Source organism: Salvelinus sp. IW2-2015, linkage group LG4q.2 (genome assembly GCF_002910315.2).
Source record: "Salvelinus sp. IW2-2015 linkage group LG4q.2, ASM291031v2, whole genome shotgun sequence".
In the NCBI taxonomy this organism is placed as follows: domain Eukaryota; kingdom Metazoa; phylum Chordata; class Actinopteri; order Salmoniformes; family Salmonidae; genus Salvelinus; species Salvelinus sp. IW2-2015.
In genome coordinates, this window is record NC_036843.1 from 14973040 (window position 1) to 15000613 (window position 27574).

The 27574-nt window shown below is 43.1% G+C and overlaps 1 protein-coding gene across 5 annotated transcripts; it reads right to left on the minus strand.

Moving 5' to 3' along the window:
- Positions 1-1489: 1489 nt before the first annotated feature.
- On the minus strand, positions 1490-26428 carry LOC111963393 (sine oculis-binding protein homolog A). Of its 5 annotated transcripts, none has more exons than XM_023986809.2 (9): positions 26111-26428; positions 20501-20572; positions 19405-19537; positions 17880-18092; positions 15464-15615; positions 14928-14951; positions 11364-11459; positions 5059-6811; positions 1490-4190 (listed from the first exon to the last, which is right to left on the minus strand). In XM_023986809.2, the coding sequence occupies exons 1-9, from the start codon at positions 26204-26206 to the stop codon at positions 4156-4158; spliced, it is 2574 nt and encodes an 857-aa protein (XP_023842577.1). In that variant the 5' UTR covers positions 26207-26428; the 3' UTR covers positions 1490-4155. The 5 variants fall into 5 exon arrangements, with proteins under 5 accessions (XP_023842577.1, XP_023842575.1, XP_070299501.1 ...); XM_023986807.2 differs by having other exon boundaries at positions 4768-6811; XM_070443400.1 differs by lacking the exon at positions 20501-20572 and having other exon boundaries at positions 4768-6811.
- Positions 26429-27574: the final 1146 nt, after the last annotated feature.

Genomic DNA, 27574 nt, shown 5'->3' on the forward strand with positions numbered 1-27574 from the left:
TGGAGATTTTGGCAGGAAAAATTGCACATGAAAATCGAAAAAGCTAATTTGATGTTGAAAGAAGTCTATGGGGGAGAAATCGTTTAATCTTTGCACCAAAAGATTTGAAGACATACTAGATATACAAGATAATTGAGCAAACAATTCCTCTATGAAGCCATAGCAAACGTAATGACACCAAAACATAGTAAATAAATAGATGGCAAAAATGTTAGTGTCTACTGGCAGTATAAACTCTGATGAAGCAAAATAAACACTGACAAAATGTTATAATCCAGACAGATTAACACTGGAAAATGACAAAATGTAGAACAGGATGAAGGACAGGGAAGTGAGATGATTCCTCATATCGTAATAAAAGTCCAGGCTGCATCACATCCGGCCGTGATTGGGAGTCCCATAGGGCGCACAATTGGCCCAACGTCGTCCAGGTTTTGCCGGGGTAGGCCGTCATTGTAAATAAGAATTTGTTCTTAACTGACTTGCCTAGTTAAATAAAATATTAAATAACTGTTTAAAAAAATAGAATGTAAATATGATTATCTATGACAACATGCGTGACTGATTAAAGAATTGTTAAATTTATTTCAGTAGTTTGGCTTGACAAATAGTTTGGACCATTGTTTCCAGACAATTATCCAAGAATGACAAGCAAATGTGATTGTAAGAGAGAGTCGGCATCACTTGTCAATGGTAAATCCTAGTGCAGCATTACGACCCTGAACACTAGTGATGAAACAATGCTAATGGGTGTCGTCTCAACTCCTGATTGACACAATCCCTTAGCGGTGTGATGAGCAGCAGTCCTGTTTTTGCTTCCATGATGGAAGTCACTCCATTACCATAACCTTACTGTACACATCAGAGATGTGGCTGAAGATACAGTACATCATTATCATCAATAGCATTAGGATGTGAAAAATGTAAATATATAAATTATGATAAGAATTAGAATTACACATCTGATTCGGTCTGACCAGGGGCTTGCAGAGATGCAAAATGGCCTCCACGATGGCAGAGATTGCACATAGTCCAAAGTTGCCCACCATCCTTTGCTGGTGAGATCGCTACCCTGTTGTCCACAAATCAGTGAGTGAGGATATACTTGAAAATCCTTGTCTTTTATGACCATGAAACTCACTGAAGAGGAGCAGATCAATAGTGCCAAGGTCTCCTTTTATTGTGGAGATATCCCCATTGCTCTATCTACTAGAGAAAGGCTCTGTGGTGGCAGGGGGGCCCTGATATCTTCAGGGATGGAGTGCTACAGTCAGAACACAAGGATTTCACCGCTCCTCTTTTTCCTTCTTATTCCTGAACCCATGAGGCTCAGAAAATGTCTCCTTCTTATTGTTACCTTCCATCATGAGATGTCTCTTTTTGGTTACCAGTTAAAAACAAAAGTCCTGTTACTGTCAATGGTGGGATGGGGGTTGGATGTTAGCATTTTGTACTGCTTGTGATCATGCAAAGGAGGGGGGGNCTGGTTGAGAGAATACCAAGAGTGTGCAAAGCTGTCATCGAGGCGAAGGGCGGCTACTTTTGAAGAATCTCAAATATAAAATATATTTTGATTTGTTTAACACTTTTTGGGTTTTTGGTTACCAAATGATTCCATATGTGTTACTTCATAGTTTTGATATCTTCACTATTATTCTACAATGTAGAAAATAGTAAAAATAAAGAAAAACCCTTGAATGAGTAGGTGTGTCCAAACTTTTGACTGGTACAGTATATATATTTATTTTTAAGACTGGAAATTCAAGAAAATAATTACTGTGACACAGAATCGTAGTCTTGGCACGGGACAGGCGAAGCCTAAATGCCTGACTATCATGCGGCAGATTGTGTTGCAGTGCTTACTTTGAGTCAACAGTCTCTAATCTGAACATTGGTCTCTGGTTCCACCTGCTTGGCATACACAGACACTGGCAAACACTACTGTCATCGGGGAGGAAGTCAAGATAGAGCAGTTGGAACAATACATGGAAGGAGAGAGAATGAATCTCTAAACATCATTTTAGTTAGTGTGTGTGCATGTGCGTGTGTGAGAGAGTACATCATGGAGGGTGGTGAGTCGTTGCTGTGCGTGTGCGCGTGTCTGCAAATGCATGCATGTGTGTGTATGTTTATGTGTGTAACTCTCCCATTTTTGTAATAAAACATGCAACCCATAGCTCTGGCTGGTGTGTGGAATTACACCTCCCATCTGCGTTCAGAGGAAGAGAAAGAGGGTTCAGACCCAAAGGGAAATGGGAGAGATGGAAAAAGAAGTTGGCAAGAAGCTGGAGATTTTGGCTGGACAGATGGAGCATGAAAATCGAAAGAGCAAATTTTATGTTGACAGAAGTCTATAGGGAGAAATCTTTGTACCAAAAGACATACTTTTATCTGAACCTGACAAGCAACATGATGCTTTCTAATTTTTCTGTGCAACTGACAAACTTAGAGCCTTTTTGACACCCTCATGTGGTACACTACCCACCAATTTGGCAACATGTACTGTAAGTGCAACTCATTTTGGGTAATAATACATAAGGTTCGTCATTATGTCCCTCAATAGACTCTCAGTCCTTTCAGATCACCGAGCACCAACTAGTGTGTGTGGGGGGTCTGTTTGTGTCTACCGGCAATATAAACTAGAATGAAGCAAAATATACACTGCCAAAATGTTATAATGCAGACAGATTAACACTTGCAAATGACAACATTTTGAACAGGGTGAAGGACAGGGAAGTGAGATGATTCCCCATATCATAATGTAAATATGACAAAATCTTTCACTCATTAAAGAATTGACTAATTTGTTTCAGTAGTTTGACTTTACAAATAGTTCTACAGTACGTTTGGACCAGTGTTTCCAGAGAATTATCTATGACTGACAAGCAAATTTGATTTAAGAGAGCCAGCTTCCCTTGTCAATGATAAATCCTAGTGCAACATTACGACCCTGAGCACTAGTGACGAAACAATGCTAATGGCTGTGGTCTCAACTCTCGATTCACGCAATCCCTTTGTGGTGTGATAAGCAGCAGTCATATTTTTGCTTCCATGATGAAAGTCACATCCTTACCATAACCTTACTGTACACATCAGAGATGTGGCTGTAGATATATCATTATCATCAATATCATTGCGGTGTTAAAAATGTAAATACAGCCGTGATGATTACAATTAGAATTACACATCTGATTTTGTCTGACCAGGGGCTTGCAGAGAAGCAAAATAGCCTCCACGTTGGCAGAGATTGCACATTGTCCACAGTTACCCACCATCGTTTGCTGGTGAGGTCTCTACCCTGTTGTCCACAAATCAGTGAATGAGGATAAACTTGAAAAATCTTGTCTTTTATGACCATGAAACCCACTGAAGATGAGCAGTTCAATAGTGCCAAGGTCTCCTTTTATTGTGGAGATATCCCCACTGCTCCACAAGAGAAAGGTTCTGTGACGCAAAGGGGCCCCTGGTATCTCCAGGAATAGAGTGTGCTACAGTCAGAACACAAGGATTTAACCGCTCCTCTTTTTTCTTGTTATTATTCCTCAACCTGTGAGGCTCAGAAAATGTCTCCCTCTGATTGTTACCTTCCATTATGAGATGTCTCTTTTTGGTTTCCAGTTCAAAACAAATGTCCTGTCACCCTCAATGGTGGGATGGGGGTTGGAGGTTAGCATTTTGTGCTGGTTGTGATCATGCAAAAGTGGGTGGGGATGACTTTAGCCTGAATTTCTTGCCACAAGAAAACTCCCCCTTTCACTGTGGAACAGACTGGCTAAAAATGCTACCTTAGGACTCTTCCAGCGAACATAAAACTGCTGTTAATCCTATTGGGTTAGCATTGTGGCTTCTCCGGTCGGATAGCAGAGATCTGACAGAGCATTTGCTTTGGAAGGAAGGGAGAGAGGGGCAGTGTGGGCTAAAGGAATGTGTCTCAAGAGAAAATAACACGTCTGGTCTGGGTTAAAGGTGAATGCCTCCAAGTCCCACTTCCACTGGTCCAGGGGTTATTGTGGTCGGCCTGTGCCGAGTTGTTAAGATTAGGGTGACAAGGCTAGAATTTTGAGTGCTAGTTGGCTGGGAGAGACGTTCATGGAGTGGAGGAGCGACGGGCGGATAGTGGAAGGCTAGTGTTGTCAAGAGCTTCAACAGCATACCTCATTCTGTAGGGGAGTTACTGCCATCTGTCTGAGCTGAAATATGAAAGGAGAAAGAGGATCCAGAATTAGACATGTTAGATCAGACAAAGGGAATCCCCATTCTACAGGTCTATTTTTCTACCAGACATCTCTCTCGCTCAGATCCAATAGATTTACTGCGGCATGCTTGACTAAAGTAACATTAGCGTGTTATCAACCCTGACATCAATAGTATATCTTCCTTCATGGTTGTACATTTCTGTCAGCACCCTCTCTCAGATCAGGTCAAAAGCTACAACAAGGGCAGTGGTGAGGGAAACATTGCAATAGATCTATGCTGACAAAAAAGGTAATTATATGTTTGATGAAGAAAAGTCTCTGTATATTTAAACACTATGATCAAACAGTGCAATGGTATGCATCAAAATATGCTGCAAAGCAGCACAAACAAAAAATACCCTACACAGATTTAAATCGGACATCTTCATGTTTTGAAGGCCTTTTTGAAAAACTGTCAGACTGTCTGATATTTTTGTGATATTTCCACACCACCTTTAGGGACAGGTACAGGGCAGAGATGATGGGAGGGGGACCTCCTTGGGTCCTCAGTAGAGGGCGCCATGAGACCAACCTTTTCTGCCTCATTTGTTCTGATTGCGTATTCGCAGGCACCTCCTCTTTAGCGGCGGCTCCAGCTCGGGGCTCCCTGCCCCTGCTGCCAGGGGAGCGCTGATGCTGCATGACACGATGGCCGTCTTGTCGCTGGGCTTTGGCAGGGGCTGGATGACACAGCCAGCCTTGGGCAGCAGCAGTGCATAGGCGTGGTCGTCATCATCGTCCAGATCCATAAGGTCGCTGAAAGCTTCTAGCTTGCCTTCATCAGTCCCCCCCTGTGCTGCCTCGTCACTCGGGCCTCTCTTACCTGGTTCCCACTCCGCCACTGTGCAGCTGTTCTCCTTCAGGGCATCCCGCTCCAGCTCGCAGTTGGCCGGTTCGCCACCTCCTCCTCTCCGACCAGGGTCAGACTGAGGTGTGGGTAGCGTGCTCCTGCCGGGACTGTCTGTGGATTGACTGCTGCCGTTTACTATGACATTAAAGGGGGCAGCGAGGTTGCAGAGCTGGGTCTGTGGGGTGCCAGGGTGGTTTGTGAGCTGGGTGGGGTAGGAGTTTTGGTTTGGCTGGGGGGATGGTGATGTGGCCTGGCAACAAGATAGGGAGTTTGGCTTCAGAGAGACACTAATGGCCTCCCTGACCTCCTGGCTCATGTCCTCTAGGCTGCTGTCCCCCTTCCCAGAGACATCAAGAGAGGATGGTCCAGAGGGTGGGGGGCTGGATGAGTCCCCTTCCGGTTCCACCTTCACCTGGACACTGGGCACCACCCGCTGGATGACTTGCTGCAGCCGCGACCGCTGGCCCAGAGTCAGGTCGATCACTCCCTCGGGGAGAGAGGCTGCGGGGCCACCAGAGAGCGAGAGTCCCAGGGTGGTGGCACTCTCCGGACTCTCAGTCTTCATGGTCAGGTCCACCACGTCAATCCTACTTCTCTCAGAGCCAAAGCGGTCCAGAGTGTAGCCAGGAAAGCCCAAGGAGTGCACCCCACAACTGGAGTTCCCCAACTTCAGTTCCCCTCTGGAGGAACCAGGGTAGAAAGGCTTGGGCTCCATCGGATCAGTGTTCTCCCCCGACGCACTTGGAATGGGGTCGTTGTTGTTGCTGGGGTTGTCCTTGGAGGTCTTGGGGTTGAAGGGGAAGGGTATGGGTATAGGGATGGGCACCGGCAGGGGCACGATGACAGGGTAAGGGACCAGCAGGGTTGGTGGGGGCACCAGGGGGGCGAGGGAAGGTATACTGAAGTTCATCATGTGCGGCATATGCATGGGCCCGTTTGGCATCATGTTGGAGTGGAAGGGAAAACCGGGTATGTGTAGGCCTGGATGGGGTGGCATCATCCCTGGGGGGTTCCCTACCAGGTTGGGGTTGTTGGAGGGATGGTGGTGGGGTGAGAACTGTGTCCTGTGCATAGGGCTGGATGGTGGACCCAGGGTTCTCGGCGGGGGTGGTGGTGGTCCGATGCCAGGGATCATTGGGTTGGACAGAGGGCTGTTGGGGTCTGGGCGGTGGGGAGGTGGGCGGAGGAACGACGGGCGCATCTGCTGCATCATCTGATGCTCCATGAAGAAGGGCAGGGGCACAGGCCCCCGGGGCGTCATCACCATGGGGGGGCTGCCCGAGGGGACTCCCATGGGAGGGTGCAGAGAGGGGTGTGGGGGAGGGGGTAAGGTGGGGGTCTCGTGGGGTCTGGGAGTGGGGTTTTTGGAGGAAGGGGAGCAGACAGTGCCTGTCTCAGAGGGAGAGGCAGCGGTGGAGCTGGAGGAGCCTGGCACAGAGGGGTTTGCCCCAGGAGAAGGGGCTTTGCGACGTAAGTCACCCAAAGGTGTGCCCCAGGAATCGGGGGTTAAAAGCTGCAACCCAGTGCTGCTCTCTGACTTGCCCTCCACAGGGCCGTGTCCTGGGTTACACAGGCCCCCTGGCAGCGCTGCCTGAGTCTCTTTGTAGAAGATGTCCATCTTGTACTGGTTCAGGCATTTGGCACTGCAGAACTGCAGCCTCCGTTCACCGGCACCAAAGTCCAGGTACTCCTTGGTGTGGCGGATGTGTTTGCACCAGTCACACACCTGTAACACAAAAAAACAAAAACACAAGACCAAAGACATCATCAGGTACAATGCACTACAGACACCACACATAAGCAGTTCAAAAGTCAGAAACATTATACACTGAGTGTACAAAACATTAGGAACACCTGCTCTTTCCATGACAGACTGACCAGGTGACTCTAGGTGAAAGCTATGATCTGTTATTGATGTCACCTGTTAAATCCACTTCAATCAGTGTAGATGATGGGACGGAGAAAGGTTAACGAAGGAATTTTTAAGCCTTGAGACAATTGAGACATGCATTGCATATTTGTGCCATTCAGATGGTGAATGGGCAGGACAAAAGATTTAAGTGCCTTTGAACGGGGTATGGTAATTTCTCCAGGCGCACCAGTTTGAGTGTGTCAAGAAATGCAACGCTGCTGGGTTTTCATGCTCAACAGTTTCCTGTGTGTACTGTATCAAGAATGGACCACCACCCAATTGACATTCCGCCAAATTGACACAACTGTGGGACGCATTGGAGTCAACATGGGCCAGCATCCCTGTGGAACACTTTCGACACCTTGTACTGTAGAGTCCAGCCCCGACTAATTGAGGCTGTTCTGAGGGCAAAAGGGGGGTGGAGCTCAATAGTAGAAAGGTGTTTGCCCTTTTGCCATGTTGTTACTCTATAACAGGGATGGGCAACTGGTGGCCAGTGGTGGCCAGTGGGCTCATGCCCCCTTTTGTACACTTAAAATTCAATACAAAATTGGGGGGGGGGGGCATTGATCATCAGTTATCATATTAAAAATGGCAAACATTTGCCTCCACCCTATGGCAAAATGTGTAGATTTGCTTTTTTTTTTTTTTTTTTATTTTTGCTTTTATTGGGGGGGGCCAATTAAATTTTTTGCTCGTTAGGTGGGGGGGAATGGATACGCAGAGTTCAGTTTTGGATCATAATGAAATTACTTGGTCAAATTCTGTTTCGTTACACCAAGTAAATAAAAGTCCATCTGCACTGCACCTGTGCATGTTTGTATCCTCGTTAGGAAAACCCATCTGTATCTTTGTGCAAACCCATCTGTATTTTTGTGCAAACCCATCTGTATTTTTGTGCAAACCCATCTGTATTTTTCTTCCACTGCATAACGCTGCATACTCTACCCAAAATATGATCGAGTGTGTGTGAGTGAGACAGAGATTTTCATAGCAACTTCATACTGCTATGACCCTTGCGGTGCAAATACTGTCCTACACATGGTAACACCTTGATAAATACAATCTGAGGAAAATCCAGCTTTAGACTGGCTTAAGTGAGTGCAAATCTGGATGGGTGTACATAAAGCTTTTAAAAGGACAACACTTTCTCCAGACATGTAATTCCCATTTACACTTGCCATGGGGTTGTCACCTCTTAAACCTCCTCCATAAGGAGGAACCATTCAGATACACATTTAGCCACTGAGCCACGTGTGACAGTGGCCACAGGCACAGCACATAACAGCCTCAAGTAAAAGGCTTTCCCCAAGGTATGATCATGAGTGGGGGTACGTGATTGTGGTGGGTGGGTGAGATGGACAGACTGAGACAGTGAACAAGCTGCCAGTAGGGGGCACAGAAGAGAGACTGACAGCTGGGCGGAGTTCTACATGTTCAGTTGGCTGCTGAGCACCACCTAGGAGGGTGCTATAATGCGTCGCTATTCACTACGGATGTGCAACTTTAGTATGAGTGTTTGGGATATTTTCATTACATAAAAAAGCCTCTTTGATTCATGAACTGACAGCATTAAAATATAATTTACAGCATTAAAGTGGAATTGACAGCATTAAAATGGAATGGGATCATCCAACCCTACCGCGGGGCCATTACACACATTGGGCAGGGCAGGGGAGCAACCTAGCACAACTTTTCAATACTCTGTGGGAATTCAGGATATTTTCTATTGGCTACAAACATTTCCAAAATGCTCAAAAACACTGAACGTCCAATCGTCACGTGGCCGTTCTCATTAGAGTACCTGAAATAATGAACGTGACCCTAGTGAGTGGAAGGCAATGGATGGGCCAGGGAGATGGGGCACACAACTCACTCTGCCAGCTCAGAGGGACGTGGCAGCGACTCACTCTGCCAGCTCAGAGGGACGTGGCAGCCACTCACTCTGCCAGCACAGAGGGACGTGGCAGCGACTCACTCTGCCAGCTCAGAGGGACGTGGCAGCGACTCACTCTGCCAGCTCAGAGGGACGTGGCAGCGACTCACTCTNTCTGCCAGCTCAGAGGGACGTGGCAGCGACTCACTCTGCCAGCTCAGAGGGACGTGGCAGCGACTCACTCTGCCAGCTCAGAGGGACGTGGCAGCCACTCACTCTGCCAGCTCAGAGGGACGTGGCAGCCACTCACTCTGCCAGCTCAGAGGGACCTGGCAGCCACTCACTCTGCCAGCTCAGAGGGACCTGGCAGCCACTCACTCTGCCAGCTCAGAGGGACGTGGCAGCGACTCACTCGAGATAATTAAGGCATTAATCAGCTGTCAGACCCCTCAACGACGTCCATCTATCACACACACCCTAATCCCCTTTGCTGAATGCTAATACGTTGTGGGATGCTACTGGAAGACGACTATGATCCTACGCATTCAATCTTTCAGAGATTCACATATATGCCTGCTGCACTTGAGTCACATGTTGATTAGAACACGCACACAAGCACGCAGACACACACACACGCCATGACAACTTCAGATTTGGAATGGTCATGAAATCTTCCCAAAATCAACATCAGCTTTGGGAACCCCCATCATTTGGCTTTCACAGTAACGTGGCACTCGTGTGTCATCCTCCTCTGAACCCTGGCCTGTTTCATTGATTTGTTCTTCATTTGTCACTCTAGTAGTTTAAGACCTACTGAAGTATCTACTCAGATCTCTGTTGATAGGCCGCCCTGATTCATTCACTCCCCTTTAATCTCTCTTTTCCATCTCTTCCCCCTGTCTGTCAATTGACAGGTCACGTATGTCAAAGCGATGGACAAATCAGTCAATAACAATCTTGTCCATAATGGAATTTTAATGTTAAACAGAGATCTCCTCCATCAGCAGATGTCAGTCAAACGGCCACTGTGGGAGAGGCTGTCATGATGTAGACATGACAATCAGACCATTTCTGCAATGATCTGTTATAGTAGCCAGCATTACAGGGTTAGTGTTTCATGTACTGTGTTGGTACTGTTACAGGTGAGTGATCCATAGTCACCTTTCAGCGAGCGTTGATATCTGTAGTCTTCTTTTTAAAACTGTCTATTCGATCCCGTGGAACGCAATGAGCCATAGCAAAAAAAAAGGCTGGAAAGTGCTCTGAGAGTTGGGTTCAATGATTGTAAGCCCGGATATTTTAAATTATAAGTGTTGAAATTTTCCTGGGCTAAAAAAGAAGACAGATGGAGAGCACTTAACGAGTTTCTGCACCATGAGTGAAATTTCACTGTGCATTACCCTAATGGAGTTATTTCTCTCTCTCTCTAGTCTCTCCCTCTCCCGCACACAGATGTTTGCAGTTGAATATAATTATGGTCATTTATTTCAACCGTGGCCATCGTAATAGCGGTCGCTCCGGCTCCGTTTAACCATTTGCATTGCTGTAGGTATTTACCTAGCTACCTACCAAGTACACACAGACATCATGGGGCCATTTATTCCTTGATTATCTTTCAAGGACCTGTTACACGATTTCACAGTCTTGTTTCTAGTGCTCTTGAACTGGAATTTACAATTCATAATAATATGGTATGATTAATTAAAGAGTAATTAATAGATCATTATTATGTTGTAACCACTTTGACATGACATTGTTTAAAGTACTTGTAATACTGATTTCTCATTTGTCTAATGAATTTAGTTTTGAAAATCCATCCATCTCGCTAACCGTCTGGTTAAACACTAAGCAAACTGATCAGCAAGGGAACAGAGTATGATACTGTGTGTGATAGTACGCATTGGAGGAACAATATCTGATGGGGAGGACAGTATTATTCTGGACAGTATTATATGGGGACCAGTTTCTGATGGGGGAACAATTTTGATCATGATGAGTTTATGAAGCCTGCAAAAAAAGCATGAGTCTATTCCATCACAAATCACTTAAATTAATGAATTGAACCAGATACAATTCAAATATAAAATGGCCATTATTGTAGAGCTAATATTTACATGCGAATCGTATGTCCAATTCAGTTACTGGATTGAAATGTATTGATGTCACCAAGCCCAAAATGGTAATGATCAAATTAGCAGAAAATTTCCAAAAATTTTCTATGGAGTGAACATAACATCTGAATCTAACACAGTGCAGAATGTAAATGAGAAAATAAAACAATTTGAATGAAAAAAAGTATGTTATTCACATTAAATCAATAATTTAAAAAAATGCTTTAAAATAATTGACTAACAGCACATTCTCTAAAAACAAACATCTTTACATTATTCAACACATCAAACAGTCATGAATATCAAAATATGCCATTACATTTCTACAGTTAGCCATCAAAAACTTAAACTATCTTAAGTTAAATGTTTTAGTCCTTACAAGCACATCGCTGTTTGTTTTGAAGACAAGCCTGGGCGTATCCTTAGAATAGCTGTGCTGGGGTAATTTCTCACCATGGCCGTCTTCGTCTCTCGCCTGAGGGGAGAAATAACGGCCTCTTTTTATGAACTGACAAAATAAACAGGTGGACAGAAAAGAAAGGAAAACAACATCAAACGTATGAATGGAAAGACACCGACAAAGGTGAAAGGGTGAGCATGCTTTGGGTTGCGGAATCATAAGCAAGTTCTCATTATCATAAATGAAAGCCATGTGGAAAAGTGTGTGTGTGTGTGTGTGTGTGTGTGTGTGTGTAACTATGGTTAAATGTTTACATTGACAGCTGAAGAGATGTTATATTGGCCTTATCATTATGAACTGTGAAAGAGGGGAATTCTAATCTCATTTAACCAGGGAGGCTGGTTAAAATGCTACATTAATCAGATTTAAAGACTTCCATGGAGAAACAATTATTTAACAATGTCACAAAAATCAAGGTTAAAGGAAACAGGATAAGGGATTTAAAATCCACCAGCACTACTTCGGCACCAGACACCGTGTAGATACACATTGATAATAATTTGAATGTACCCCCCCCCCCCCTACACACACACACACGCCATTGTGTCATTACCCAGTCTCCATTTTGTGCTGTGACCCTCTGGTCCTGTGCCAATTCATTTACATATAGTGCTAATGAGGTGCTGGCACAGTGAACGAGGCATGAGGGGCACACACACACATACACAAACAGAGAGAGGGAGAGAGAGAGCGATGGAGAGCGAGTTCAACCAGCACCAGACATAGTGTCGGGTGAAAGTACAGTCATACAATGGGGACACCACGTCCTTTACTGGGAATCAGGCACAACTGTGTTGTATGACGAGACTGAGAGTACGAAGGAAAACCGACTACCTGGTGATAAACCCAGACATTGGCTATGAAAGTGCCTACCCGCCATGGGTAAAACATTTGTCCATCCAGAGAAGTCAAGCTGCAAACAACTTTCCTTTCAAAAAATCATATAATCATTGGCCATCATTTCTAATCATCAGTTGCTGTTGCAGTGATTATGGGTGACGATGACTCACTCTCCACTTTTTGGAAGGAAAGCTGTTTCAAAAGTTACTCTTCCTCAAACTACTCCTTGGCTATTAGAAATGTTATTTACGCAAATATTACCACAGCTTATTCCCCTGGAAAATCCAGTAACCCTTTTTATCACAGAAAATATGTGATGTCTTATTGTTGGAAACACTATGACAACTAAATACAGTTGCAGTCTGGCTAAAGTGTCCGGTGTAAACATGGCATCACAGTTCCACACCACCAGTATCTGTGCCCATTGGTGACTAAGATGCCCAGAGGCAGTGGCACACCAGCTGTCACTGTGCAAGCCTCCATCTGCGCATCAGTGCCTGCACAAGTGTGTGTGCTTTTCACCTGTCAAGAGGTGTGTTTCCCAAAAGGTATACCCTCACATATATACACACACACACATACCCACAACAACAAGAAACAAACAATCATGGAGACGTCCCATCGCACAAATACACACACATACACACTCACACATTCTCAAACGCATCTAGCACAACTTCACAACTTTCCACCCACCTGGGACAACACACATCTTTGGGCCAACCTCCTCCTTCTGTCCTCTCATTAGATTAACCAGCTAATAGGAAATGTTCCTTGAACATTCTCTTTTTGTTCATGTTTGGTTGTGAGATAACAAGCTTGTTTAAGCTTGTCAAGTAACTTATGTACTGCTGTTGTAAAAGTGATCTTCATGTCATATTACAACGATCTACAAAGTCAGTGTTTATTTATCTGACTAACATTTATTCTGTCGGTAGGTGCGCTGATTGGTCCAACCAGGCCTCTTTGTTGTGATTTCTAATGATCATCAACCTTTACCTAAAAAAGAAATACAAAATCTAAGCCCGAAGCTATCTAGCGGGGATAGTTAGACTTTGAGAGGAAGAGAGAGCATGATATGACCATGTCTGTGTAGTGCAAGTTCAAGCTCTGGTTTCTTCCCTCAAACTACTCTCTAAGTTTCCCCCTTTCCCTTTTTTTGTATTAATCGCTGTCAGCTATGAAATAATCACCTCCCTCACTAGGCTCTCCTGCTGCGATATGGGGACCTATAGGTTCCCTAGCCAGGACTGAATCACAATGAGGACAGGTAACACACTTCATCAAACACACACACATACACATCTTATTCCGTGTGTCTTCCTTGATACTGGATCCAGATGGTAAAGTAAATTGCAGAGTGTGTCAGAGCAGTGCAGGCAACCGACAGCCTGTGTATAAAAATTTGTGTCTGTTTGAGGTGATGTGACATTACTGGGGTTACGTAAAGAAGCACTTGCCTGGAGGGACCTCAGAGACAAAGACAGAGATGGAATTTTACAGGTCTCTAGAGGTGTAAGGAAAGATTCCTGAGCCATGAAAAAAAGAGGCGTATTGCAGCGGAAATGAGATGTAAAATACAAGCTAGGGTCTCTTCACTTGGACTTTACCCTCCCTCTCTAGTGCTTTTACATGATGTGAGAGTGTGTGTGTGTGTGTGTGTGTGTGTGTGTGTGTGTGTGTGTGTGTAAAACATTTTTCACAACATCAGTTTTATTATTTTGTATTTCTTGAACGTCTATGTGAAATAAACCAGACTAGTCATTAGCTGAACTCAAAACTGGATCAAAACTCTTCTACCCCAAGCCACCCTATCATATGTCTAAATGTTGGTATTATTCCTGGTGCACTGGATGGATGGTGTTGTGCAGTGGCAATGGTAGAAACTGAATCCCCCCCACCCTCTCGCCATAAGAGGAGATTGGGTTACGCGGACGAGGCATCTGTAGATATTTAGCGAAACTCAATGCGTCTCCACTGCCCACCCCTTTGCCATCCTACTCGCTATGTCCTAGCTCCCCTTTCAGACACACACAGACACAAGACACATTTTCAGCCATGCAATTTTTTGTTGTTGGAAAAACTGGAGGGTTTGTTGTTGTGGCCAACCTTGTGGGTGCATGAAAAAAGAAACATGTGGATATCACTTACACAAATGGCCTGCATGTGAGAGTGTGAGAAATAATATAGAATCTGCACCTCCTCAGCAGACAAGGACTTTCTGTGCTCTAGCCATGTCTGTTTTCCTAATGTGGGAATTATTGTCCCTGGATAACACTTCACTTTGTTCCTTACTCACTGAAATACAATATCTCTTCTGTTGTGCTTTTGTTTATATATACATCCATAAAGCAATTATAGTGAGTAAGGAACTTAGATTTTAGAGTGAACTATCACTTTAAGACTAGCAATGCTTAGCAAACGTGTGAAGAAGCACAGCAGGCACAAGGCAACTCATGCTGTGAAAATAGATAGTTTGAACCGGGAAAAAATGGGTTCGCGTATCTTGAAAAAATGAACATACATATGTGTACTTCCATTTCAACAGCTAGTAGCATACAGAGCTATGCTAAGTGATTATGCTTGGGTGAGACATGTCCTTTAGACAAACAAGGGAAAAGAATAAAGACATATCATACTTACCCTGTAATTCCTTAAATATCCAAGCTTAGGTAGGTATAAGAAAGAAAGCAGAATGTTTAACTTCAGGAATCAGGACAAACACTATTTAACTTAATGACTGTCTGCATTGGAACCAATGCATGTTTGAAAGTAAACTGATCTGCATAGGCCATGAGGGTTTAAATTACTGAAACTGTGTTTCTGGATATCCAATGATGAAACCACAGGCCAAGGCTGGATATTGGTTTCATGTTAATCTATTACAATGGGTACTCAGAAGCGAAAGGTCAAAACTCAGGAGTGAAATATCCAAAGAACCTAAACTTGTGGGCACCTTACCCAGCCAACTAGTGGAAATACTGTACAAAGCTGAAAGTTGGTCACTACAATTCCTAAGGTTTGACAAGTGTCTTACAGCGTCTTAATCTGAGATATCAGGAAGAGTGGATGTAGGGAGGAAGTGATGTATGTAAGTACACATGTATTTATCACATGGTCTTGTGTGCACTTTCATAATTGGTTAAGTAATAAGGCAGGAGTGTTGAGAAGGAGCTTACCTTGTTTCTCTTGAAGTATGCTCTGCGGCAGGCGGCAAAGCACTTCTCACTGCAGAAGCTCTTTAGCTCAGTGCCCATGTTGAGGGAGTAGCGTTTGACGCCAACCTTCTGACACCATGCGCACATGATCTGGACGTTAGACACATCCTCGTCTGGGGGACCACAAACACATGATATGGACGTTAGACACATCCTCGTTTGGGGAACCACAAACACATGATCTGGACGTTAGACACATCCTCGTCCGGGGAACCACAAACACATGATCTTGACGTTAGACACATCCTCGTCCGGGGGACCACACACACATGATCTGGACGTTAGACACATCCTCATCTGGGGGACCACAAACACATGATCTGGACATTAGACACATCCTCATCTGGGGGACCACAAACACATGATCTGGACATTAGACCACATCCTCATCTGGGGGACCACAAACACATGATCTGGACATTAGACACATCCTCATCTGGGGGACCACAAACACATGATCTGGACGGTTAGACACATCCTCGTCTGGGACCACAAACACATGATCTGGACATTAGACACATCCTCATCTGGGGGACCACAAACACATGATCTGGACATTAGACACATCCTCATCTGGGGACCACAAACACATGATCTGGACATTAGACACATCCTCATCTGGGGGACCACAACACCATGATCTGGACATTAGACACATCCTCATCTGGGGCGCACAAACACATGATCTGGACGTTAGACACATCCTCGTCTGGGGGACCACAAACACATGATCTGGAACACCCCAGACAAATTTGCTGGAACTGGGACAAAGCATAATGATAGTCCAACCGTTGGCCCCTACCACATCAACTCCGCCTCCTCCCCCCTTCCCCAACAATCTGACAGTCACCTGTCAAATCTCATCATGTGAATGATCCCACCAACAATGCATCCTGACCGTATTCCCCTTCCAGGCAAAATAGGACAGTGCTTCCTACTCCAAGTTTTTTTTGCTGCAGTCATGAAGGCAGTACGAGACATTCTAACCAGACAGAGATACCCGAAGGAATGTCTGTGGACAGAAATTGGTTTGCCGATTTTACGAAAATGTTTTAGCTGAAGTTTACCTAATTAAATTGCAGAGGGCTTCATTGGAAATTCATTAGAAAATGGAAACTAAACACTATTCAACCCTCCATGACATCAAATGGGTCTGTCATCTTAACAACGGCTGCTGGGTAATTGCCATTGGTTTTTAGCCGCTTAGTGTAGTACTATGTGGAGAGAGTTCTTCCTGTGAGACTTCCAATAACTTACAATTACCACATTATGACTATGTGTGTGCAAAGGTGAAAAACAATGTGGCCATTAGTGTTTCACCTTCGCTCACCCTTTTATCACACCGTGGTGGGTACTGGAAAGGCTTTTTCCCTCTTGTTAAGCTTAATGGATCTATAGTGCAAATCCTTTTCAAAGTAAAGACTAATTATCAATTAAGGGGAATAGCTCCCAGGAGGCCCAAAGTTAGCACCATGGCCACAGCATGCATATTATATGCTCCTTTATGCATGGTTAATCTTTTCCAGTGAAAAAGATCGATTTCTTTCTTTCAAGCAAATATTCCTGGGGAAGATCATTTATGTTAAAAAGTCCCATGGCAACCTTGCAGTATTTAAATAAAATGTACGGCATCAACACACAAGTTGAAGTGTTCATTTGGAAGTATCTCATTATTTCATACAAAAAGGTCACTTGAGGTGGTTTGTTTGCATTCAGATTTTTCTGGCCTTTTTCTCATCTCTCGTTATGCGTTCTCTCAAACAGCTCACGTCTGCTGGGAGAGAGCCTGGTACTGTAATTATGCAGCGCCCATATTAAATACCTCCATCATCCAGTGTACCTGCACCTCAAAGGACCCTCTGTTGCTCTAGCAGGGCATATGAATAATTCAAAAGGGGTACAAGTCGGGTGTTGAGCTGTTAGAAAGGGACTATACCATCTGTTTTTCCCGCTGTGCATTGCGAGGTTGTGCGAAGCTGTGGGTACTCCTCTAGAGTGATGCCAAGTCACTCTCCTCTCCCTATGCAGGCTGATGAGCCTCTGGAGTCTCACGGCACACTTGTGGTTCAATGAAGCCCTCTGTCTGGCCAGCAGGCCATGTACATTTCCACTGAGAGTTGACTGGGTGATACTGACACTTAAACAGCTGGAGGGGAAGCAGGTTTGTTTGTGCAAGTCTTTATGGAATGTGGGCCCTCATCAAGTGATTGTAAAACTGACCATGGATTTGAGCACGGAAATGGAAGTGATTTGTTAAATTTGTATAACACCGTTTTGTATATTTTGTACCAGATTGTTGGACACATTCAATTGGTCCTTAAAGTGCAAGCTTAAACACATGTCTTATTTTTAGGTGTGCGTGTGAGAGGTGTTTTACCTGCTGGTGGCTTGATCATGGAGGGTGGGATCAGTGGGACTATGATCGGCATGTTCCCATGCTCCCTGGTGCTTGGTGTGGAGGTGGATGGGGTGGTGGAGGACTCTGTCACTCCGTTCCTCGATGTTGATGTAGAGTGGGAGCTATTGACTTGGTTATGGGAGACATCGCTGTTCTCCCCCGATCCTCCTGGGATTTTTGGCAAAGAGTTTTCTGGGGGAGACAAAAGTCAGTGCGTTGGTCTTTCTTGACTTATTGTATGTAAAGCAATGGAAAAGGACATCATTGTTCACTGCAGCAGTACAGCTCTGGAAGATCTGCAGAATAGTTTGTTTCAAACTATAAACATTGTTTTGGTGTGTACATGAATCCAAACAAATATGCTTTTAACGCAAGATGGGTATCCTTTTTGTTACGCTGGAAACCAGGTTAGCAGCTTTGATTGGATAAGGCACTATGTTTGTTCAATTACTGTCACGCCCTGCCCTTAGTTATCTTTGTTTTTCTTTATTATTTTAGTTAGGTCAGGGTGTGACATGGGGGATGTTTGTGTGTTTTTGTCTGGTATAGGGTGTTTGTATTGTCTAGGGGGTGTTTGTAGAGTTCATGGGGTTGTGTTCAGTGTAGGTGTTTATGTAAGTTGATGGTTGCCTAGATTGGTTCTCAATTAGAGACAGCTGTCTATCGTTGTCTCTGATTGGGAGCCATATTTAGGCAGCCATAGTCATTAGGTAGGTTGTGGGTAATTGTCTATGTGTAAGTTGCCAGTGTCTGCACTTATTTGTTTGTATAGCTTCTCGGTTTGTTGTTTAGTTTGTTTTAGTGTTATTCGTCTTTCTTAAATAAATACATGATGTATTTATATCACGCTGCGCCTTGGTCCTCTCTTTCACCCGAAGACGATCGTGACAATTACTGACGTGAATCTCTCAAATTTTATCCAGCATTACAATCAGGAGTCACCATGTAGAGATTCCAGAAACACCTGTCTAATCATCAATAGAAAAGCCAAGTGCAGTTTCCTGCTGAAAACAACTACACCATAATGACTGGATGAAACATCTAGAACAGGTTTTAATCTGGATAGCCTGACTGAATTGCCTCATCAATCCTGGTGAACTACTGCCAACCCACTGGAACAAACTGGTTGAATCAATGTTGTTTCCATGTCATTTCAACCCCCCCAAAACTATGTGATGACATTGAATCAACGTGGAAAGCTTGGATTTGGAAAAAGTAATCTGCGTAAGGGAATTTTGTATTTTTTTTTCACCCAACTTTCACCTAAATCCAATGACATTTCACATTGAATTCACGTTAGTTGACAACTCAACCAAATGTAAATCAAAACTAGACCTTGAAAATATATCTTTAACCAGTGGGAAGTTGCAGCAGTATCTTCCTCAGCCTTTTCATCACAACATCACTTGTATTACCACTTGTGAAACTTTCATTTTTTTGCCTCTTCAAAGAAACAACTGCAATGTCCAGATAATAAAATATTGATCTCCATGGTTATGCTCACCTTTCAGGACAGAGATGTGTTGTACCTCTCCATCTGGGTAGTTCCGTATGTCGATGTTGTCCTGGTCTCTCAGGTCTACCTTGTCATAGCCGTACCAGCCCAGCAGCTCGTTCATAGTGTTCTCTGCAAAACTCTGCAAGACAAGAGACACCATATTGGCCATTAGGATTAACAAGCATGAACCCTGTTTCACTATTACGTCACAGTGTTATGAGGGGGGCAATAAGGGATAAAAGGGTTTGGTAGCATATGATTATATGAAAATGGCTTTCCCCCCCAAAACACACAATAAAGGAAATGCAGTATTATATGTTTGCTATATGAAACCAAGCTGCATGTTTTTTTTTTTTAAATGGGTCTGCCCCATTTCCTGAACCATAATGCAATAATGTATAATATGTTCACAGCAGCAAATATTCACTAGTGGCAGAACCCTTACCAGAGATATGTGCACACGTATCAGGACAACTTGACAGTTGACTTATCCCAGACTGGTTTGATCAAGGCCTCAATTAATTATGTTTTTACCAGCACATAATCTAAGTTCTCTTTCATAGCTTCTTACAGTTGATTTCCAAAAGCACAAATAGTCTATACTGATCACATTACAAAAATTCCACATTGTCTTATACAGAATTCCCAACCCATCAAACCACGAGAACTACCACAGATGTATTTTTACTGGACTTCCACTGCAAATCTACACAAGCAGTAACATCCAACCAACCCCACCTCACCTCCTCACATGTAAGGAGCACAATAATGTTCTTCTAATGAGAAAAAACTATCAGCCTATCATTCAGTAAACCTGAAAATCTCAGTAGCAGCAGAATCGTATGTAGAGAGAGTTTGGTCATCTTTAGAGGTGCTACTGTATGTTCATGTTGTAATTCTAACAGTTCAATTAGCTATCTGTGTTTAAAATTCACAAGATTATATGCTATTAGTGAATGTTAGGCAGTAAAGGAAACATTAACATGGCTGCCATAGAATTATGTGATGTTATGTAAATGGATTAAATACAGATGTTTGGCTGAAATCTCTCTATATATGGCTCAGAGTAGCACTATTGTCTCGCACGGACAAAGGGGCTCACCATGGAGTAGGGTGGGTTGCCATGGAGATCACCCGCCTTGCCTGCCCATGGGCGGGCCCGCTCAGCCCGAACCTGATGAGACATTAGTCATTTCATTACATTCTGGCATTGAACTGTCAATCAAATAGTACTCAATCAATCATTTAATTGTCAATTACGGGCTGCCCTGTCAATACCATTGTATCGGGGAAGTCATTTCATTACATGAAAGCATAATCAACATTAGTTATAACATCAGCTCTGAATCAAAAACTGCATGAGATACAAGTACAATTCAGAAACAGAAAAGGCAATCTTTAAGAAACACAAACACTGATATACTTCTATCTTAAACCAAGAACAGACTGAAACAATACTAGGCTACCTGTTACACTGCTGTTCATGTACTGTATACATAATTTATACAACGTTTAGAGTCACAACTATTGTCTAGGGTGGATTCTGCCGCACTGCTTCATTCAACAACTGCTGGGGTTTTGACATGTTACAGAAGAGCATTGACTCAGTCAGTAAGTGCTTGCTTGACTCAGATGTGACTGCATCACATTACTAAAACAAAACGAAAAGGTGTGAAGCCAGCAACAGTCATCTGTCTCTCTCTATCTTCAAGAACGTTTGCCCTCGTCTTTGCTCCCTGTTCCCTCTGTCACCCTGCCACTTCCAGAAAGAGGGAGTGGTAAAGAGAGTGGAACCTAATCTGTATGGCAGGTCATGAAAGCAGCACACAGGCTTGACTCAGGGTGAGGTGGGAGGCAGTGCTATGGTGCAGTCTGGGAGCAGAGTGTCAACTGTCCACTGCAGATGTGCAAACTCTCTGGACTGGACTCAATCTCCTCTATGGCTAACCAATTTATAATTGATAGACCCACAGTGTGTGTAGGCTTTTGTTTCAGCCCAAGACTTTTACACCCGATTCAACGAATCATCAACAGAGATCAAAAGTGACCAATGTATGAGCAAACTCTATTGATACAAAATACCACCATTCAAACCTAATATCAGCTCTGCAAAACACCAACTTGCTGCCACTGTTCAACCCTGGAACAGTCTAAACTTTAGCAGTTTAGAATAATTATATTATTTTGATAGATTAAATCAAAAGCAGTAGTTCCCTTATTTCCTTCAGTTAGCAAGAGGTGCTGCTGGTAAGGGTGAGCAGTGGGAATCCGATACCTTGTGTGCAGAAACCAGAGTAGGTCACAGTACACCATGATAAAATTCCCTAATCCGCATGCCAAGTTTCCTTGAGTGGGCCCTCCTTCAGACTCTCCTGGCCCACACTTTCCATTCCCTTGTTCACGCTCTCCTCTCTATCCCACTGCTCCGCTTCCATTTCCTCTACCTTCCTTGACATCTGATCCTGTGCAGACGCTCAGGTTTCAGTTTTTACAGCTTAGGCAGCCTATTGCTGTATACATTCCTTTCTCCCCTGCTCCACTATCCTCTATCCCACCAAGTACAGCCCCCCTCTCCTCGATTACTTACTGTGGCTTATTTTACCATGGTGCACATTAAAGCGGCACAAGATGAAGGAAACACTGTCAGACTGTTTGGTTTTTCTGAGGTATGATCTCTCACAAGGGCACATTGTGTGGTGGGTTTTTGACTGCTTTTTCGAACAGACAAGAGAGAAGGGAGAAAATAAATAAATAAAAGTATCAAACGGTTTAAAGTAGCAAACAGGCCTTCAGTCTCTGGTTTAGGGAGAGCGTTATACTGTAGCATGTTTGGCAGAGAATGTTGAAGATAGTGATTTTTGAGATAAATACTGTATCTTAATCTGAACATTAAACTAGGGCTACTTGGTCATCTGTATCCGCTAGGCTTATTGGTCTTTGTTCAAGAAGTAACAATTTTGTCATACTGACATAAATGGCATACCTACATAATAAATCAGTGTTCATCAAATCCATGAACACATTCAGGGACAGATTTGATTTAGTACCAGGTGCAGAGTTTGAACCTTGTTTTTCTAGGGGGAAATTACTGCATCTCAGACAAATAAAGTCAATTGTAATTGTGTGCCCATATGAGTCTTGTTTTAGAACAGTTTGTTGACACTACAGCACATTCTATGGCTACAACCTGTTTATGAACGCTACTAGTCTCTAATACTATTACCGGCCTCCTTCATAATCACTTATCTGGATAGGCTGACATAGAACTTGAACTCACAGAAGTCATTGAAAGATATACATTGTGTTTAATGTAGAAGAAAGCACCTGTATGCCTGGGTGTATACAGTTGAAGTCGGAAGTTTACATACACTTAGGATGGAGTCATTAAAACTCGTTTTTCAACCGCTTCACAAATTTCTTGTTAACAAACTATAATTTTGGCAAGTCGGTTAGGACATCTACTTTGTGCATGCCACAAGTCATTTTTCCAACAATTGTTTGCAGACAGATTATTTCACTTAAAATGCACTGTATCACAATTTCAGTGGGTCAAAAGTTTACGTTGACTGTGCCTTTAAACAGCTTGGAAAATTCCAGAAAATGATGTCATGGCTTTAGAAGCTTCATTTAAGTCAATTAGAGGTTTACCTGTGAATGTATTTCAAGGCATACCTCCAAACTCAGTGCCTCTTTGCTTGACATCATGGGAAAATCAAAAGAAATCAGCCAAGACCTCAGAAAAAAAATTGTAGACCTCCACAAGTCTGGTTCATCCTCGGGAGCAATTTCCAAACGCCTGAAGGTACCACGTTCATCTGTACAAACAATAGTAAGCAAGTATAAACACCATGGAACCACGCAGCCGTCATACCGCTCAGGAAGGAAACGCGTTCTGTCTCCTACAGATTAACCTACTTTCTTAGAGATGAACCTACTTTGGTGCGAAAAGGGCAAATCAATCCCAGAAAAAGAGCAAAGGACCATGTGAAGATGCTGGAGGAAACCGGTACAAAAGTATCTATATCCACAGTAAAACGAGTCCTATATCAACATAACCTGAAAGGCCGCTCAGCAAGGAAGAAGCCACCGGTCCAAAACTGCCAGAAAAAATCCAGACTACAGTTTGCAACTGCACATGGAGACAAAGATTGTACTTTTTGGAGAAATGTCCTCTGGTCTGATGAAAAAATATATATATGTTTGGCTGAAATGACCATCGTTATGTTTGGAGGAAAAAGGGGGAGGCTTGCAAGCCAAAGAACACCATCCCAACCGTGAAGCACGGGGGTGGCAGCATCATGTTGTGGTGATGCTTTGCTGCAGGAGGGACAGGTGCACTTCACAAAATAGATCATCATGAGGAAGGAAAATTATGTGGATATATTGAAGCAACATCTCAAGACATCAGTCAGGAAGTTAAAGCTTGGTCGCAAATGGGTCTTCCAAATGGCAATGACTCCAAGCATACTTCCAAAGTTGTGGCAAAATAGCTTAAAGACAACAAAGTCAAGGTATTGGAGTGGCCATCACAAAGCCCTGACCTCAATCCTATAGAAAATTTGTGGGCAGAACTGAAAAAGCATGTGTGAGCAAGGAGGCCTAAACACCTGACTCCGTTACACCATCTCTGTCAGGAGGAATGGTCCAAAATTCACCCAACTTATTATGGGAAGCTTGTGGAAGGCTACCTGAAATGTTTGACCCAAGTTATACAATTTAAAGGCAATGCAACCAAATACTAATTGAGTGTATGTAAATTTCTGACTCACCTGGAATGTGATGAAAGAAATGAAAGCTGAAATAAATCTCTACTATTATTTCACATTCTTAAAATAAAGTGGTGATCCTAACTGACCTAAGACAGGGAATCTTTACTCGGATTAAATGTCAGGAATTGTGAAAAACTGAGTTTAAATGTATTTGGCTAAGGTGTATGTAAACTTCCGACTTCAACTGTAGCAGCACCTCTGACTTTTGCTGTGTCTGGCTGCCAACAGATCTAAAGCTGTGTTCTTCAATGTTGAAGATGAATCATATTGGTTGTACAGGAGACATCCAGGATGCTCTACATATGGTGATAATTATAGATGTGTAACCTTCCACATTTTAAACTAAGCTCATTAACAAGGAGATGGAGCAGAAGATTTGGCAGCTTCAGAGAATGAAAATAACGATTGAGTCATTTTCCCAACAGTGCAGAAAACTTTTGTCTGTCTGTCTGACACATAATTTGATTGATGGAGACAACGAAACAAAATTACATACACAGAATACCATTATGTGCTAGTCAAAATAATTCCCAATTCAAATGCTTTTTTGTCCATAGTATAGCCTGTGTTCTTTCAATTTTAAATAACTGCTGTTTATCTTTATTTTGCACATGCAACTGCCTACAGATATGCCACTCATTTTTAACAAATGCAAATAAACCAATAAATAAATGCCATGCATTAGGGCCGAATGTAGCACACACGAGACCAATGTCCCGAAGGGGCAATATCTGTCCCCTTTATGGGTCCCAATGCAATGATTAATAAAACGTAAAAATGCAAATATTTAGCATTCCTCAAGAGAAAAAAAATGTTTCTTTGAAACCCAAGGCCAGTACACACACCTCTTGGACGAGAAGAGACATGATGCACACGGTGTTAGGCTTTCCTGACTATATTTGTTCATAATTCCTCTGAATGAATACATCAAAATAAAAACCAAGCTCTAATAACAGGACCATATCTGACTTTACTCGGGTAATTATTCTGTATTGGGAATTATTTTTCTCAACCCAGGCATATAATGTGTACAAACAGTGAACATATGATGAAACCCCGAGACAAAGCAACGATATCGTTAGGTTCCCTGCATGTCATACCCTCTTTTCTCCACAATTTATTCCAACACAGCTGGAAAATCTATTTCTCTCTGCAAAGTATTTAGATGAATACATGACATGCATGGTTGTACCATCGGGTACGCCGTTACGCTTATACAGAACAGCATAACGCACGATAAACAATGGGCTCTTATCCGGGACATGTAGACACATCTGGAGTACACGTTTCGGGTCGTCCACAGCAGGACCATACACATCGTTTGGCTTACGTTAAGAATTTGAATTAAGTTTATTTCCTTTCATATATCTAAATAGTCTACCCACGCGTTTTTATTTTAATTGCGTCGCCTACGGTCAGTGTTGTTTCAGTGGGAGCAGAGGTAGTAATAGTAATAGTGGCACTGTTGACGCCTTGACTGATGCACTGGATTTTCCATTTAGCTTACTCCAATGGAATCATCTAAAGAAAACTCCACAAATGACAATAAATGGGGTCCTAATTATCGATAATATGTTTCCCCATTCATTGACAAAAAGTACATGTAGCCTACTGGTATGTGGAACAACAAAGACGGTAGTAGCCTATAGGCTATAAGGTTTAACGCATGGCAAGAAAATCGACCCTATCGATTTGTATTCAAAATGCGGTGGACATGGGACTAGGTTATGAGTGGGTTTAAATCATTGACAAAAATGAATATGACAATTGAATTTGTTGGCTATTCATCCAACAAATTGCAGTTCAATGAATCCAATCTCCAATCTTCTCTAAATTTTGAAAGAGGATGCGCGCTTTACGCATCCACAGAAAATCACGCGCTTTAATGAGCGTTCTGTTTCCATACGTAATCCTAGGCAAGTGGTCCAATATCGATCACTTACCTTCATTTCTTCGTTGATTTCCCTTTTCACGGGGTGAGCCGGTTTTCTGCTTCTTTTATTTTCGGGGGGTCTGCCCTCTTTTTCCATCTCTGCCATTGTTTATAATAGTTCTGTCAATATTTGCGGTGGTGGATGGCTGGATAATGCGGGGCTGATTTAAAGTTGCCCAACGGCGAATGTCAAGCTTGGGAACAGCCCGGGTGATGTTGATGATGCTGTTGAGGGCTCGCGATGCCGGGTAAAGTCAGCCATCTTCTGCCCCTATTTTTCCACGGTCTGTGCGCAAGTTGGTGTGTGACTGCCTCTGAGTCAAATGAGAGGTTGAGTGAAAAAAAAAATCTACAGGGGGAGGAGCGTCCACTGTACATAATATGACGTTGCTGATCAGAGGCGGGCTATTGCCATGTTCACGTGCTAGTCGGAATTAGGAAACTCGGAAATGTCCGACTTGCTAATAGGTTGTAGTTCAACCTGGTCTCAGAGCATTTCGTATTATTCTGTATGTAAATTCGTGACAATCCATTTAGTATAATATGTTACCTTTCGTATGGTAGCCTATGTATTCATTTGTGGATGACCATCATCCATTTCGTATGATATGTTACTAATTACAATTCACATGATATGTCATGAATTTGCTAAATGTACAATATGTTATCAATTTGCTAAATTTATGATATGTTATGAATTCTAATTTGTTGTGGCTAACATTAGCTAGGTGGCTAAGGCTTACAAAAGCTAGCTGGCTAACGTTAGCTAGGCTAGGGGTTGGGGTTAAGGTTAGGAGTTAGGTTAACGGGTTAATGTTAGGGGAAGGAGAAGGGTTAGCTAACATGCTAAGTAGTTGCATGCTAAGCTAACATGCTGACATAGCTAAAAAGTAGTAAGAAGTTGCAAAGTTGCTAATTAGCTAAAATGCTAAAGTTGTCCGTGATGAGATTCAAACACACAGCGTTTGGGTTGCTAGATGTTCATGTCATACACCCATCCAACCAAATCAAACAACCAACCACCCTTCTTTCCTTTTCCGTCTGTCTTATGTAACCATATCAAATGTAACATATGGTATTAATTTGAGTGTCCTGGATTTACATTTACTATGTAACCTCTAGTGTATGAGACCAGGCTGTGTAGTTTTACACATGCTGCACTCAACCTACAAAGTCGGAAGTTTCAGAGTTTCCTAGTTCTGACTAGCACGTGAATGCATAATATTTCCTCTCGATTTTCCAACATTTTCACTTTGGGCCCTCCTCACCTCACCTCTGGTGTTGAACGCTGAGCTGTATTCAATGAAGAGCATTCTCACACAGGTGTCTAGGTGGGAGAGGGCAGTGTGGAGTGCAATAGAGATTGCATTGTCTGTGGATCTGTTGGGGCGGTATGCAAATTGGAGTGGGTCCAGGGTGTCTGGGATGATGGTGTTGATGTGAGCCATGACCAGCCTTTAAAAGCAATTCATGG